Source organism: Dendrobates tinctorius, unplaced genomic scaffold (genome assembly GCF_039654945.1).
Source record: "Dendrobates tinctorius isolate UK_male_01 unplaced genomic scaffold, ASM3965494v1 ptg000177l, whole genome shotgun sequence".
NCBI classification, from domain to species: Eukaryota; Metazoa; Chordata; class Amphibia; order Anura; family Dendrobatidae; genus Dendrobates; species Dendrobates tinctorius.
The window spans coordinates 5758198-5774408 of NW_027361844.1; the positions used below are offsets into that span (position 1 = coordinate 5758198).

Below are 16211 nucleotides of genomic sequence, written 5' to 3' on the forward strand. Positions count from 1 at the left end.
TGCAGCGGGGCCTCATACTTCTCTTTCTACTCTGGTTAGAGCCTGTGCTCTCATCTGAAGGTAGTAGTACACACTGTTGCAGGAAATCTTCAGTTTCTTGGCAATTTCTCATATGGAATAGCCTTCATTTCTAAGAACAAGAAAAGACTGTAGAGTTTCACATGAAAGTTCTTTTTTTCTGGCCATTTTGAGAGTTTCATGGAACCAACAAATGTAATGCTCCAGATTCTCAACTAGCTCAAAGGAAGGTCGGGTTTATAGCTTCTCTAATCAGCCAAACTGTTTTCAGCTGTGCTAACATACTGGCACAAGAGTTTTCAAGGGTATTCTAACCATCCATTAGCCTTCTTACACAGTCACAGTTAGCAAACACAAAGAACCATAAGAGCAGAGGAGTGATGATTGCTGGAAATGGGCCTCTATACACCTATAAAGATATTGCATTACAAACCAGACGTTTGCAGCTAGAATACTCATTTACCACATTAACAATGTATAGAGTGTATTTCTGAATCATTTAATGTTAGCTTCATTGGAAAAACCTCTGCTTTTCTTTAAAAAATAAGGAAACTTCTAAGTGACCCTAAACTTTTGAACGGTAGTGTACATTTTAAATACCTATAATAATATTAATAATTAGGGTCTGCGGCATACCATTTTTGCAACCTGAGCAGCCACACAAAGATCCAAAACATAAGGGGGCCCAATTCTACGTCCAAAGCAGGTGAAATGGTGTGTTATGATGAGATATGGGACTGCAATAAGTCCAGATTTTGTCCTTGCACAGGGGCCCTCTACTATCTGCGGCCACCACTGGCCTGCTGTTAGGGAGAGGTGACCAGTAACCTTCTAGCAACATAATAACAGCAAACCAAGAAATCGCTCATAAAGACCCAAATGCTCAGTTATAACTACAAGACTATGTACAGACAAAATAAAAAGAGTAGTGCAGCATGGAAAGCCCCTTACTCTTCTGGGGAATTTCTGAGGAAGGGAATACAAAGATGTTTTCCAAAATACATCCTATGATGGTGTTTCCGAGCAGACACCTTACTACAAATATGCTTCCTCACACTCGTAAACTCCATTTTTCTGTATGTACAACTGATGTGAGAACATGACCAACTGTGTGGGTATTTATGATGGATTACTAAGAGCAAATTAGATTTGCTGTGGCAAAGGTTGAACTGTAAAAAATGTTATCTTTCTCAAAATGTTCCCAAACAATATGAAGGGCCCCTATTTGTACATTTTTCTGATATTAGCTAAACTCATCAGCAGACTGGCACCAGAGCATAAACAGAATATGTGCCAAATTCACTCGCTCTCAGTGTTTTCTCCACATCTGTTCATTGCCTTTCAAAAGTCTAGGAACCCAGTGCTATAAGAGTGTAAACAGAAAATTAGTTTTTGGCTTTCACAAACACAAACTTGTAGTAAGACGCACACACTACTTCTAACTAGCCACTAATAAATTGTCAACATCTGAAAAATGTAGGAGCTCCTTTATTAATAACGTGTACGAAGAGTAAAGCTGGCTCACACGATCACTGAAAAACATATCTCTCCAGACTCCTACATACACATCAGAGCTCTGCTTAGCTGACTATTCTTGTATTTTCAACAGGGAGAGAGGAGAAATCGCTGCTAGGGAAGTACCTTAAAAGAAATGGATCAGGTGTTGAAACTCAAGCTGCCCGATTCCTCTCTTCCCTGACAACATCGTAAGGAAGCACTTAAGACAGATCAGATGGGTGGCTGGTCCCAACGAAAATGACAAGTAAAACCAACTTGACCCCTTAGTGATGGAGCTAATTTTGACCTTCATGACCACGCCTAATTTATTTTACATCAGCACAATTTTTTTTTAAAAAAATTTTGTTCGGAAGTTAGAAGGGTTAAAACTTGACCACTAATTTCTCAATTTTCCAACAAAATTTACAAAACCATTTTTTTTTTGTGACCACATCACACTTGAAGTGACTTTGAGGGGCTTATATGACATAAAATACCCCAAAATGACACCATTCTAAAAACTGCCCGCTCAAAGTACTAAAAAACACATTTAAGAAGCTTATTAACCCTTCAAGTTCTTCACAGGAATTAATGGAATGTAGAAGGAAAAAATGAATATTTTAATTTTTTTCATGCAAAGTTTGCTTTAGCCACAATTTTTTTATTTTCACAAGGGTAACAGGAGAAAATGGAGCCCAAAATGTGTTGTGCAATTTCTCCTGAATACGCCGATACACCATATGTGGGGGAATGCTACTGTTTGGGTGCGCGGTAGAGCTCAGAATGGAAGGAAGGCCATTTTACTTTTTGAACTCGAAAAATGTCTGGAATCGAGAGCTTACACCATGTCGCATTTGGAGAACCCCTGATGTGCCTAAACAGTGGAAACCCCCACAAGTGACCCATTTTGGAAACAACACCCCTCAAGAATTTTATCCACGGGTGTAGTGAGGATTTTTAACCCAAAGGTACTACACAGAATTTGATAACATTAGGTCATCATATTGAATATGTCGTCAGTAGTGTTGAGAACATCTGCTTGCTACTCTACTAATACTATTACTTATTGGCTTTTGAGCACTGCGATAGGGTCTATCACAGTGATCAAAATTAACCAATAAGAAAAATCCCTGTCGTTGCCGGATGGCAGATCTCAGCAGGCACACTGTGTATGCGCAAAACCATTTTTTTTCCAGGAAGTATTGGAGGAAAGCCGGAGACGCAGTTGGAGGGACAGAGCTGGTGTAGGTACCAGGATGGGGGGTTTGGAGAACCTCATTTCTCTCCTCTCTGACATGTATAGCACGTCATCAGATTGAGAAGTGTTTCTAAAAGCAGGTACTCTTTTTTTTTTTTTTTAAGTGATCGCCATTATTCATTGAATAACGGTGATCACGTGATCGGGAATGTTAAAAACTGGCCCTGATTGTGTTCTCCAGGGTCCGATGCTGGGAGGCGCTATACCCTTGTTCCCGATTGAGGAAACAAGGTCCCTTAACGACCGCCATTTTAATGTGCATCAGTAGTTGTTAAAGGGTTAAATCTAATCTGCATGGTGGTCCTAAAGAGAATCTGTCACCAGGATTTTGCTCTCCCATTTGAGAGCAGAATGATTGAGGGGCAAATACCGATTCCAGTAATGTACACTACCGTTCAAAATTTTGGGGTAACACAGACAATTTTGTGTTTTCCATGAAAACTCATACTTTTATTAATCAAATGAGTTGCCAAATGAATTTAAAATCTAGTCCAGACATTGACAAGATTCAAAAAAAGATTTTGATTTGAAATAATTTTCTCCTTCAAACTTTGATTCCCTTTGCAGCAATTACAGCATTGCAGTCCTTTGGCATTCTAGCAGTTAATTTGCTGAGCTATTCTGGAAAAATTTCACCCCATGTTTCCAGAAGCCCCTCCCACAAGTTGGTTTGGCTTGATGGGAACTTTTTGCCTACCAGACGGTCAAGCTGCTCCCACAACAGCTCAATGGGGTTGAGATCTGGTGACTGCGTTGGCCACTCCATTACAGATAGAATACCAGCTGCCTGCTTCTTCCCTAAATAGTTCTTGCATAATTTGGAGGTGTGCTTTGGGTCATTGTCCTGTTGTAGGATGAAATTGGCTCCAATCAAGCGCTGTTCACAGGGTATGTGTAACAACCCTGCTGGCATCACTGCATGGCCTCCCATCCCCCGCACACCAACTTACTTTCTGCTTCAAGCCATGCTGTGAATTCTGTCTGTTGCCAGTCCTGTGCTCTGTGCCTCTGCTCTCCTGTATGTTTCCTGGCTATGTGTGTATAGGGGGGCGGCGCCAGAACTCTCTGTTTCTTATGCAGTCAGGGTGCACCTGTCTAATCTGTCCCTGACCAATCACCTAGAGCCCTTGACTATTTAGTTCCGCCACACCCACTGAAACATTGCCTGTGCAATGTCTAATCTCAGTTAGTATCTTGCTGCTGAGGAAGCCAGGCCCTGTCCTGTGTATTTCCTCCTTCTCTGGAGGAATACTTCTTGTCTTGCTTTGTACCTTGTCTGCCTGCCAGGAGGCTGAATATCCTGGCCCTTGAGTCTTGGTCCCAGTACCTTGTCTGAACTCTGTCATACCTTAGTCTCCCTTTCTCCTTGTCTGTGACGTCCTTCCCTGCTGTGTCTTTCCTTGTGTCCTCCCTGTCTGTGCATCTGCACCCTTGCAGCTCTGTCTGTGCATCTGCACCCTTGCAGCTCTGTCTGTGCATCTGCACCCTTGCAGCTCTGTCTGTGAATCTGCACCCTTGCATCTCTGTCTGTGCATCTGCACCCTTGCTGCTCTGCATGTGCATCTGCACCCTAGCCGCTCTGCCTGTGCATCTGCACCCTAGCCGCTCTGCCTGTGCATCTGCACCCTAGCCGCTCTGCCTGTGCATCTGCACCCTAGCCGCCCTGCCTGTGCATCTGCACCCTAGCCGCTCTGCCTGTGCATCTGCACCCTAGCCGCTCTGCCTGTGCTTTTGCACCCTAGCAGCTCTGCCTGTGCATCTGCACCCTAGCAGCTCTGCCTGTGCATCTGTACCCTAGTAGCCAAGCCTACTCCGCACTCCTGTTGCTCATTTCCTACCTGTTTCTTTCTGAGCCGTGCCTGCTTGTCCTGTGTCTCCAAGCCATACCTGCTTGCCTTGTGTCTCCAAGCCGTGCCTGCCTGCCAGTGTACCAAGCCGTGCCTGCTTGCCCAGTGTCTCAGCCTGCCTGTTAGTCACACCTGTCCAAGTGACTTGTCCCCGAGTGGAATCAGCAGCCACAGCCAGACACCACCCTGGAGTGGCACCCGACAGCTACCTGCCGTACAAGCCTGACCTCACCATCAGAGGCTCCAGTGAAGAATGAGGTAGCTGTCGTAGTCACGCCCCTTCCAGGGTAGTCTGGTTTATGGCACAGTGGGGCCATAATCCCCCGGCTCACGCCATTCAGCCAAGGCGCGAGCGTGACAGTATGGTATGGCATGGCATTGCAAAATGGAATGATAGCCTTCCTTATTCTAAATCCCTTTTACCTTGTTCAAATCTCCCACTTTACCAGCACCAAAGCAACCCCAGACCATCACATTACCTCCACCATGCTTGACAGATGGCGTCAGGCACTCTTCCAGCATCTTTTCCTTTGTTCTACATCTCACAAATGTTCTTCTGTGTTATCCAAACACCTCAAACTTGGATTCGTCTATCCATAACACTTTTTTCAAATCTTCCTCTGTCCAATGTCTGTGTTCTTTTGCCTATATTAATCTTTTCCTTTTATTAGCCAGTCTCAGATATGGCTTTTTCTTTGCCACTCTGCCCTGAAGGCCAGCATCCCGGAGTCGCCTCTTCACTGTAGACGTTGACACTGGCGTTTTGCGTGTACTATTTAATTAAGCTGCCAATTGAGGACCTGTGTGGGATCGATTTCTCAAACTACAGACTCTAATGTACTTGTGTTGTTGCTCAGTTGTGCAGCGGAGCCTCCCACTTCTCTTTCTATTCTGGTTAGAGCCTGTTTGTGCTCTCCTCTGAAGAGAGTAGTACACACCATTTTAGGAAGTCTTCAGTTTCTTGGCAATTTCTCGCATGGAATAGCCTTCATTTCTAAAAACAAGAATAGACTGTAGAGTTTCACATGAAAGTTCTTTTTTTATGGCCATTTTGGGAGTTTAATGGAACCAACAAATGTAATGTTCCAGATTCTCAACTAGCTCAAAGGAAGGTCAGGTTTAAAGCTTCTCTAATCAGCCAAACTGTTTTCAGCTAAGCTAACATACTTGCACAAGTGTTTTCAAGGGTATTCGAACCACCCATTAGCCTTGTTACACAGTTGGCAAACACAAAGTACCATAACAACACTGGAGTAATGGTTTTTGGAAATGGGCCTCTATACACCTATGAAGATATTGGATTACAAACCAGACGTTTGGAGCTAGAATAGTCATTTACCACATTAACAATGTATAGAATGTATTTCTGAATCATTTAATGTTAGCTTAATTGGAAAAACCTCTGCTTTTCTTTAAAAAATAAGGAAATTTCTAAGTGACCCTAAACTTCTGAACGTCTGAACGGTAGTGCTGCTTGCTGCAGTTTTAAGAAATTCTCTGTTTTATCTGCTGAATATCTACCAGTTCTCTGAATGCTGATATCTGTATAACACCGCGAGACCCTGATTGCAGCAATATACCCTGATTTCCTCATATACACCAAAGACATACTGGTAGGGAATTTAGATTGTGAGCCCCAATGGGGACAGTGATGACAATATTTGTAAAGCACTGTGAAATATGATGGTGCCTAATAATTAAGCATAATAAATAAAAAAATAAAATCTGCACGTATTAGGACAGATTTAACAAAACTATCTACCACTAAAACTGTCTTTGTTGTCTCTTGTATACCAATCACAGTGATATTCTGATTTTTCTATACCATTCTATGAAATTAAAGCTGCCCTGTCATTGGCTGATATGGGCAACAACGTCAGTCTATCTTACAGACAGTCTGATAAATGCGTTCCATTGTCTGCATGTAGCGATGGTCACTGTAAAATCCAATGCCCCGGGCATATTACAAAGCCATATATAAATAGAAAAACGATAAAGGCAAAACAAGTCTTACATTTGCGTAGTATTCCATTACTAGAAGGTATTCCAGGCGCCCATCTGAAGTCACTCTCTCATCAGCTACAATAAAATGGGCTATGTTATCATGTTCAAGCAAAGGAGTGCGGTAAATACTCCTTTCATTAATGAAGTTCTGACGGTTGTTGAAAGAGAAGACTTTCACTGCCACAGGACGCTCGTCTAATGACCCTTTGTACACTGAGCCATACCGGCCACGGCCAATGAGCTGGAAGGACATTAAAGAGAAATTACTTGTTAGGACTTTTAGAGTGACTTGTCCGGTAATTCCAACTGTCAGCAATGTTTCTAGTGTAACTGACTAACCACTAGAATTTAAAGCATAATGACTAGCACATTAACGTCAGCACCGCACACCGTACCTAGCAATTCACAACGGTTTTCCGATATGGTCATTGTCCTTGTATGAATGGGAAAGTAAACCATTTTATATACAAGTTCTTTTGCCTCATTAGTTGGCATAAGAGATTTCATACATTTTGGCTAAAAGTTACTAAGTAGAAGTAATAAATATAAAATCGTATAGTTTCTACATCATTCGGTTAACCTGTTGCTCGTAGTAGAATTCCCACTATGAACACTTCTAACTTATACACTGGATGGGCGATCGCAAGGCCAAATACTAGAATGGGAGTCAAGAGTACCCTGTTCCTCCTCACCAGAGTCTCACTTTTGAATGAAGCGGCGGTTGAGTATCTACTGTACAATGGCTTTTCCATTCTAACCCTCAGAACTGACAAAAAAACTGAATGCTGTACTAGGCTGATCATACATTTTCACCGATCCTTTCAGTCCACGGCGTCTTTGTGCTGATATGTATGGGGTATGTGGACTTCTGTGACAATATATTCACTGATCCAGCAAAGTAACTTTATTAGAATAGAAAGGACAAAGGGTATATGCACACGCTGCGGATTCTGCTGCGGATCCGCACCGGTTTTGGCCCTGCGGATCCGCAGCAGTTTCTGCTGCGGTGTACAGTACCATAATATCCTATGGGAAATGGAAACCGCAGTTCAGATGGTGCGGATTTTTCTGCGCGGATTTGCTGCGGTTTCTAATCCACAGAAAGAATTGACATGTCAATTCTTTCTGCGGATTCCGCTGTGGTTTATTTACCATCTCTTCTATTGTAGAGGTGATAAACCGCAGGCTAATCCGCAGATAAACCGCAGGTCTTTTGACCTGCGGATTTACCTGCGGATTTTGCAAAATCCACGAGGATCAATCCGCAGCAGAATCCGCAGCGTGTGCACACACCCAAAGATTTCTCACCTCCAGTAGCTTCAGATTGTCTAGGTCCAGGGATGGCTCTGAGGTTGCAGCTTCCATCATATTCATACTGTGCAGTCCCTGTTTACGATCCTCTAAAGAAATGAATTATATTAGACGAGTCGATAGATCAGGCCATCAGTCATGGTCAAAAGTGTTGGCACACTTGAAATTGTTCCAGAAAATGATGTACGGTATTTCTGCCAGAAAATGATTGCTTTTACACATATTTTGTGAGGATAAAGGGAAGAGACATACTATACACCAGGGAACACCAAAATTTAGCAAAAATGTCACAAATTATTCAGAAGCTTTAGAAAAACACCACAAAATTTGTTTAAAAACAATTAAAAACTAAAACATAGGCCCCGCATTAGGGTTTTTGTCCCCCTGAACCCAAACAGCCAATATTGTGTAAAGCCTAAGTACAATTAGTTACAGAATTAAATATGCTATAGCAATGAAATAAACCCATCAATAAGGGAAAATTATGTACATAGGCATATGATAAAAAATAGCAAAAATATCACAATAGGTACATACATCCCCCAAAGGCCGAAATGCAAAGAGGCATCTCAAGTGCCCCAAATTTAAGCATGAACACAGTCTAATGCAATTGGTAAATCAGTACACGGTGATGGGAAATCAAGGTATACTAAAATGTGTCTAGTACTGTGTCTGACCAATGAATGGCCACTGAAATTTCACATGAGAGTAATGTGCTAAGCAATATACAAAATAAATATCATAAGGAGCTCTTTTACAGTTTTAGATAACAAAGGTACATTGATGACATTTTGCTATTATGGACTGGGTCGGTTGAGGATTGCCAATTGTTTATTGAGGATCTCAATCGGAACCAACTTAACATCAAACTTACCACTACCATTTCAGATTCGTCCATCGATTTTTTTGGATCTTAAACTCCCGATTGCTTATGCAGGGATTAGGTGCACTTTATTTCGCAAAGCCACGGCTACCAACAGCCTTCTCCACTTCACAAGCTTCCATCCCCACCATCTTAAAACAGGTATCCCCAAAGGTCAATTCCTTCGACTTAGAAGAAATTGCAGTTCTGAAGTTGACTTTTTTCATCAAGCTAAGGATCTGTCTTCCCGGTTTAGGAAAAGAGGGTATCCTAAAAAGACCATTTCGGGAGCCTTTCAATTCGCATCTCAACAGGATAGATAGAAAGAATCTTCTTTTGAAAAAGGTACGTGAATCCTCTCGACCACTCACATCGATTACAACTTTTAATAATCAGTGGTCTGATATCTGCAATTTGTTACACAATAATTGGGACATCTTGATGAGCGATAAGAGGATCATCCCTTTTGTTTGCAAGTCCCCTTGCCTGGTTGCTAGACGAGCTAATAATTTGAAAGTAACATAGTAACATAGTAACATAGTTAGTAAGGCCGACAAAAGACAGCCCATCCAGTTCAGCCTATAAAATTCTGTCAGAATAAATCCCCAGATCTACATCCTTCTAAAGAACCTAACAATAACTGTAAGATACAATATTGTTACGCTCCAGGAAGACATCCAGGCCTCTCTTGAACCCTTCGACTGTCGAAAGACAGCTTATGTCACAGTCATTATCAACGTCCAACTACGAGACGCAATCGGGGCACTAGGATCCTTGGGTCATACCCTTGTGGTAACTGTAATGTATGCCAGTATATGATTGGACAGGATGATTACTTGATTTCTACTCTACCTTTCCAGATCAGACCCAAGGAATTCTTCAATTGTAGGTCTCGGAATGTAGTTTACGCCATCTTTTGTGATTGTCCAAAGATTTACGTGGGGCAAACCACGCAGGAGCTTAGAAGAAGAATGCAACAGCACCTATCCAATATTTCTACAGCCCAGAAAGATCGGGAGAAACACAAGACTTTTTCATCAGTAGCAAGCCACTTCTAGGAACACCATTGTGGCAGGATGTCCAGCTTTAAAATTATGGGACTTTAAAGTGTGCGTTCTAATATCAGAGGGGGTGATATTGTAAACCGCTTGCTCCGTTGTGAAAGTAAATGAATTTATAATCTGCAGAGTCTTTCCCCCAAAGGCCTTAGGCTGGGTTCACATTGCGCTAATGGCAATGCGCTGACGGCATCCGTTACATAGCGGCATGCGTTAGCGCTTTCATCGTATATTACATTGTATATTTCCTTTGCACGTCATGTGGTATATTGAGAATTCCCCCATTCCCCCATTTTTAGGTTTCTTTGGTTCTCTACAATGCATATGCAGTGTCTATGACTTTATCGTATACAGTATACACCTTTCTTTTGGGATTAGTTCCTATATCCGTTCTCATCTCTTTGTGAATCTAATTAAATATATCGTAGATTCAATAGCAATGTTGGTGGCTGGCTTATTTGGTCCAACTGCATGTACCTACGCTTTATTGATATACATAAATATACATTTATATATATAAAGCTCATTTGCATTTAGATTTATAAAATATATGTGCTGTTTGTTAACATTTGCATACATTTTCTGCAATCTACCTTTTCATGTTGATGGTTGGTTCAGTTGGCCCAACTGCATGCACCTATGCTCTATTGACATACATCAGGCTTTTTTTTATATATTAGCCTATTTGCTTTTTGGTTTATAAAATATATTCGCCGTTCTGCTAGCGTTTGCATACATTTTCTGCAATCCACCTTCTATATCCATCATGTTATTCTATGGTCACAACCGATCTTCTCAGTCTGGCTTATGCTATTTTCAATAAATGCAATGATTGAATAGTAGACACTTACATCCTGAAGAGAAAAGCTATATATTTACAGCTTGTATATATTATCTGCGTTTGTCATGCTTTATTATCCTAACAGATCTATACCAAATCGACTTGCGCCCATGTCTTGTGAGCACCATCTTTGTCAAAGGTTTCTTTTTTATTTTAAGAGTCTGGGTTGTATATTATGCAATATATTTGCGCCTTGTCCATAATTCGTCATCCTGATCTATTTCTATGCCGCTATAAATTTAATGAATTGATTTATTGTGCTTCTGACATGGCACATGCGCTTTATATGATCAGTGGCCATATCTATACATTACCTGTCACGCGACAGGTTGACGCTGCATTGTAATTGGGCGCATGCGCATTTAAGGATTGATCGGCCATCTTGTTACACCCACTGGGCGCTTCCTGCTCATTACATTTCTGGCGTTCAGCGCCATTTGTAATCGGCTCCATTCAACGACCTGTTTCCATGTGAAAGTACCCTGCAGCTGTTGTAAGTTGTCTAATTATTTGTTGTTTTACACATTGCCTGGCGCGCAACAGGCTGACGCTGCATTGTAGTCAGGCACATGCACATTTAAGGACTGATTGGCCATCTTGGTATACCCGCTGGGCGCTTCCTGCTCCTTACATTTCTGGCGTTCAGCGCCATTTGTAATCGGCTCCATTCAACGACCTGTTTCCATGTGAAAGTACCCTGCAGCTGTTGTAAGTTGTCTAATTATTTGTTGTTTTACACATTGCCTGGCGTGCAACAGGCTGACGCTGCATTGTAGTCAGGCGCATGCACATTTAAGGACTGATTGGCCATCTTGTTACACCCACTGGGCGCTTCCTGCTCATTACATTTCTGGCGTTCAGCGCCATTTGTAATCGGCTCCATTCAACGACCTGTTTCCATGTGAAAGTACCCTGCAGCTGTTGTAAGTTGTCTATTTGCTGTTTTACACATTGCCTGGCGCGCAACAGGCTGACGCTGCATTGTAGTCAGGCGCATGCACATTTAAGGACTGATTGGCCATCTTGGTATACCCGCTGGGTGCTTCCTGCTCCTTACATTTCCGGCGTTCAGTGCCATTTGTAATCGCCTCCGTTCACTGACCTGTCTCCATGTGAAAGTACCCTGCTGCTGTTGTAAGTTGTCTAATTATTTGTTGCTTTATAAATACCTATTTATCCTGTCTGACCACCACCCCTGCCCCTGACGAAGCCACTAAGGTGGCGACACGCGTTGGGCTCAGCTCCCCCTGACCCTTCGGTCTGGTAACACTCTGGTCATGTTCAATGCTTGGGACTCCCCATACTCTGGCCTCTAACTATTGACAGTCTGCACAGGTTTACTCGGCGAGTGAGGGTTTACTTTGTTCTATCTTGGTTCATGTGTATACTATGTATGATTGTAGTGTGTTTAGTGAGGGGTTTCCCTCTTATCTAAAACTGTAAAGAGCTCCTTATGATGAAATTTATTTTGTATATTGCTTAGCACATTACTCTCATGTGAAATTTCAGTGGCCATTCATTGGTCAGACACAGTACTAGACACATTTTAGTATACCTTGATTTCCCATCACCGTGTACTGATTTACCAATTGCATTAGACTGTGTTCATGCTTAAATTTGGGGCACTTGAGATGCCTCTTTGCATTTCGGCCTTTGGGGGATCTATGTACCTATTGTGATATTGTTGCTATTTTTTATCATATGCCTATGTACATAATTTTCCCTTATTGATGGGTTTATTTCATTGCTATAGCATATTTAATTCTGTAACTAATTGTACTTAGGCTTTACACAATATTGGCTGTTTGGGTTCAGGGGGACAAAAACCCTAATGCGGGGCCTATGTTCTAGTTTTTGTTTTTAAACAAATTTTGTGGTGTGTTTTTCTAGGGCTTCTGAATAAATTGTGACATTTTTGCTAAATGTTGGTGTTCCCTGGTGTATAGTATGTCTCTTCCCTTTATCCTCACACAGCTGTTTCTGACATGCTCCAGGCTGATACCCCATTCTCTGTTTATATTGGGTGGTGCCCTCCCACCCCGTGTTCTATTTTACACATATTTTGTTATACACATGTTTATTTCCTTCGTGTGTATTGGAACAACACAAAAAAATGAGAAAAAAAGGCAAATTGGACATAATTTTACACAAAACCCCAAAATGGGCCGGACAAAATTATTGCCACCCTCAGCTTAATATTTTGTTACAGACTCTTTGGAATAAATAACTGCAATTATTATGCACAGTATGCACACAGGCTTTTTACAACTGGAGGAACCAGACCCCAGGCCCGGATTGATAATCTGGCGAACCGGGCAGATTCCCAGTGGGCCGGCGGCTCTGAACAACAAAATGGGCCGCTGGCCCTTTAAAACCTCTGACTAGGCTCTGTGTGCGCTGGCGCTGTTGGTGCACGCGCTGATAAGGGCCGCCCGCCTCAGTGTGTGAGCGCGGCCAAGCAGGAGAGGGCGCTCACACCGGGCCCAGGTCAGAAGTTTGAAAAGGCCGCCTGGGCACGCACAGGACGCCTCTCTGCTCTCCTCCAGGGGCGTCGCTATGATAGCTTGGGGGCTGTTGTCCTCCTGTGCAGCTCGCTCTGAGGGAGGGAGAGCCAGTGCAGCAATCAAGATGAAATCAGCATAAGGTCAGCATAGGTGGCTGCTCCCATGGAGAGATAAGCTCCTGTCAGCAGGAGACAGCTCCCCCCTGCTCTCATCTGCTAGTATCCCGGTAGAGAGGAGAGACCGGGGGATGTGCAAGGACAGAGCTGCTACGAGCAGGAGAAGCTGAAGAGCTTCACATGGACACCAGCCTCCCCTGCACCACAGAGGAGAGTGTGTGTGAGGCTGTGTGTATGTGTGAGGCTGTGTGTATGTGTGAGGCTGTGTGTGCCTGTGTGTGTGGCTGTATGTGTGAGTGTGTGTGTTTGTGTGTGTATGTGTGGGGCTGTGTGTATGTGTGTGTGGCTATGTGTGTGTGACGCTGTGGATATGTGGCTGTGTGTGAGGCTGTGTGCATGTGTGAGGCTGTGTGTATGTGTGATACGTGTGTGAGCGGTGTGATACATGCGTGTATGATACATACATGTGTGATCTATGTGTGAGCTACTTGTACGTGAGAGCTGTGTGATACATACGTGTGTGAGCTGCTTGTGAGTGTGAGCTGTGTATGTGAGCTGTGTGATACGTGTATGTGATATACGTGTATGAGCTGTGTGTGAGTGAGCTACTTGTGTGTGTGAGCTGTGAGTGATACATGCGTGTGTGCGTGAGCTGTGTGTGAGCTGTGAGTGATACATGCGTGTGTGTGAGCTGTGTAATGTGTGTGTGAGCTACTTGTGTGTGTGTGTGTGAGCTGTGTGATACATGCGTGTGTGATACGTGTGTGTGAGATACGTGTTAGCTGTGTGAGCGTGAGCTACTTGTGTGTGAGCTGTGTAATTCATGCGTGTGTGTGTGATTGTGAGCTGTATGTGTGTGAGATACGTGTGAGCTGTGTGAGATACGTGTGAGCTACGTGTGTGTGTGAGTGTGAGCTGTGATACATGCGTGTGTGAGCTTTGTGTGTGTGAGCTGTGTGATACATGCATGTGTGATACGTGTGTGTGTGTGATACATGTGAGCTACTTGTGTGTGAGCTGTGTGATACGTGTGTGTGAGATACTTGTGTGTGTGTGATGCGTGTGTGTGAACGTTAGCTGTGTGATACATGCGTGTTTGAGCGTGCGCAGTGTGTGTGAGCTACTTGGATGTGTGATACATGCGTGTGTGTGATACATGTGTGTGTAAGATCTGTGTGAGATACGTGTGTGAGCTGTGATACATGCATGTGTGAGTTGTGTGATACATGTGTGTATGATACGTGTGAGCTGTGTGATCGTGAGCTGTGTGTGAACTGTGTGATACATGTGTGTGTGATACATGTGAGCTGTGTTTGTGAGCGTGAGCTGTGTAATGCGTGTGTGAGCTACTTGTGTGTGATACATGCATGCGTGTGTGTGTTGTGTGATACATGTGTGTGAGATACGTGTGTGAGCTACTTTGTGTGTGTGAGGTGTGATACATGCGTGTGTGTGCTGTGTGTGAGCTGTGTGAGCTACTTGAGTGTGTGAGCTGTGTGATGCATGCGTATGTGAGCTACTTGTGTGTGTGATACATGCGTGCGTGTGTGTGCTGTGTGATACGTGTGAGCTACTTGTGTGCGTGAGCTACTTGTGTGTGTGAGCTGTGATACATGCATGTGTGAGCTACTTGAGTGTGTGAGTTGTGTGGTACGTCTGAGCTGTGTGTGGGCATGAGCTGTGTTTGAGCTGTGTGATACGTGTGTGTGAGCTGTGATACAGTGTGTGTGATACATGTGAGCTGTGTGTGTGTGTGATACGTGTGTGTGAGCTGTGATACAGTGTGTGTGATACGTGTGAGCTGTGTGTGTGTGTGAGCTAGTTGCGTGAGCTGTGTGATACGTGTGTGTGAGCTGTGATACAGTGTGTGTGTGTGAGCTAGTTGCGTGAGCTGTGTGATACGTGTGTGTATGAGCTAAAGCAAAAGTTGGCACAACCTGCCAGTGTTCTACGATTTGGGTGAAGACATTCATTGTATGTGGGCTGGTGAATTTTTTTTGTGCCAGGGCTGCTTTTTGGTCTCAGTCCGGCCCTGCCAGACCCTCTAAACAGTACAGTGAATACATTATAGTTGGTCTTCCCTTAGGAGGCCATTCACATACACTATACATATAGTAAAAAGTAAAGCCCACCATACCAATTAGATGGTTCGGCTGGGAGCCTCCTCCATCTCTCCCATAAATAGGAGTCCTTGTTTGTTTCTGCACGATGGTCTCTATGAGAAAGCCACTGCTAGACATGTTTGCTTATCTTAGGGAGAATAAAAGGATCAGCAGCCCAAACATGCCGGATCCTTATCTCCCCCAACAGTAAAGGCCCCGTCACAAGTTTTGTGACGTAACAACGATCTCACCAGCGAGATCGCTGTGTGTGACAGCGATCAGCGACCGGTCCCCCTGCCGGTATCGCTGATCGCTGTAGGAAAGCCCTGGACATTTTTTTTGGTCGCTGGTCTCCCGCTGGCCAGCACGCATCGCTGCGTGTGACAGGCGGGAGACCAGCGATCAGCTGGTAACTAAGGTAAACGCAGGGTTTCTAAGCACTGCGCTGTGCTTAGAAACGCTCTGTGTACCTTAGTTACCAGCGCGCTGATGCAGGGAGCTGGTAACTAAGGTACACATCGGGTTTCTAAGTGACGCATGTCCCTTAGAAACCCGATGTGTCCCTTAGTTACCAGCGCCCTGCATCAGCGGTAACTAAAGTACACAGCAACGCCGCGCGCTCGGCGTCGCTGGTCCTGATCGCTGGTGAAGCTGCCTGTGTGACAGCTCACCAGCGATCATGTAGCGACTTACCAGCGATCCTGACGTTGATATCGTTGTCGGGATCGCTGGTGAGTCGCTATGTGTAACGGGGCCCTTAGTTGGCCAGGATTGTCATATCGGTGGGTGCGGC

The 16211-nt window shown here is 43.7% G+C and overlaps 1 protein-coding gene across 1 annotated transcript in view; it reads right to left on the reverse strand.

Moving 5' to 3' along the window:
* BMPR2 (bone morphogenetic protein receptor type 2) overlaps window positions 1-16211 on the reverse strand; it is a 286915-nt gene that overhangs the window by 68350 nt on the left and 202354 nt on the right. The window contains exons 5-6 of the mRNA XM_073551510.1: window positions 7933-8024; window positions 6635-6865 (exon numbers count right to left, since the gene is read on the reverse strand). Of these exons, the coding sequence (XP_073407611.1) occupies window positions 6635-6865; window positions 7933-8024 (323 nt within the window). The remainder of the gene's footprint in view (window positions 1-6634; window positions 6866-7932; window positions 8025-16211) is intronic.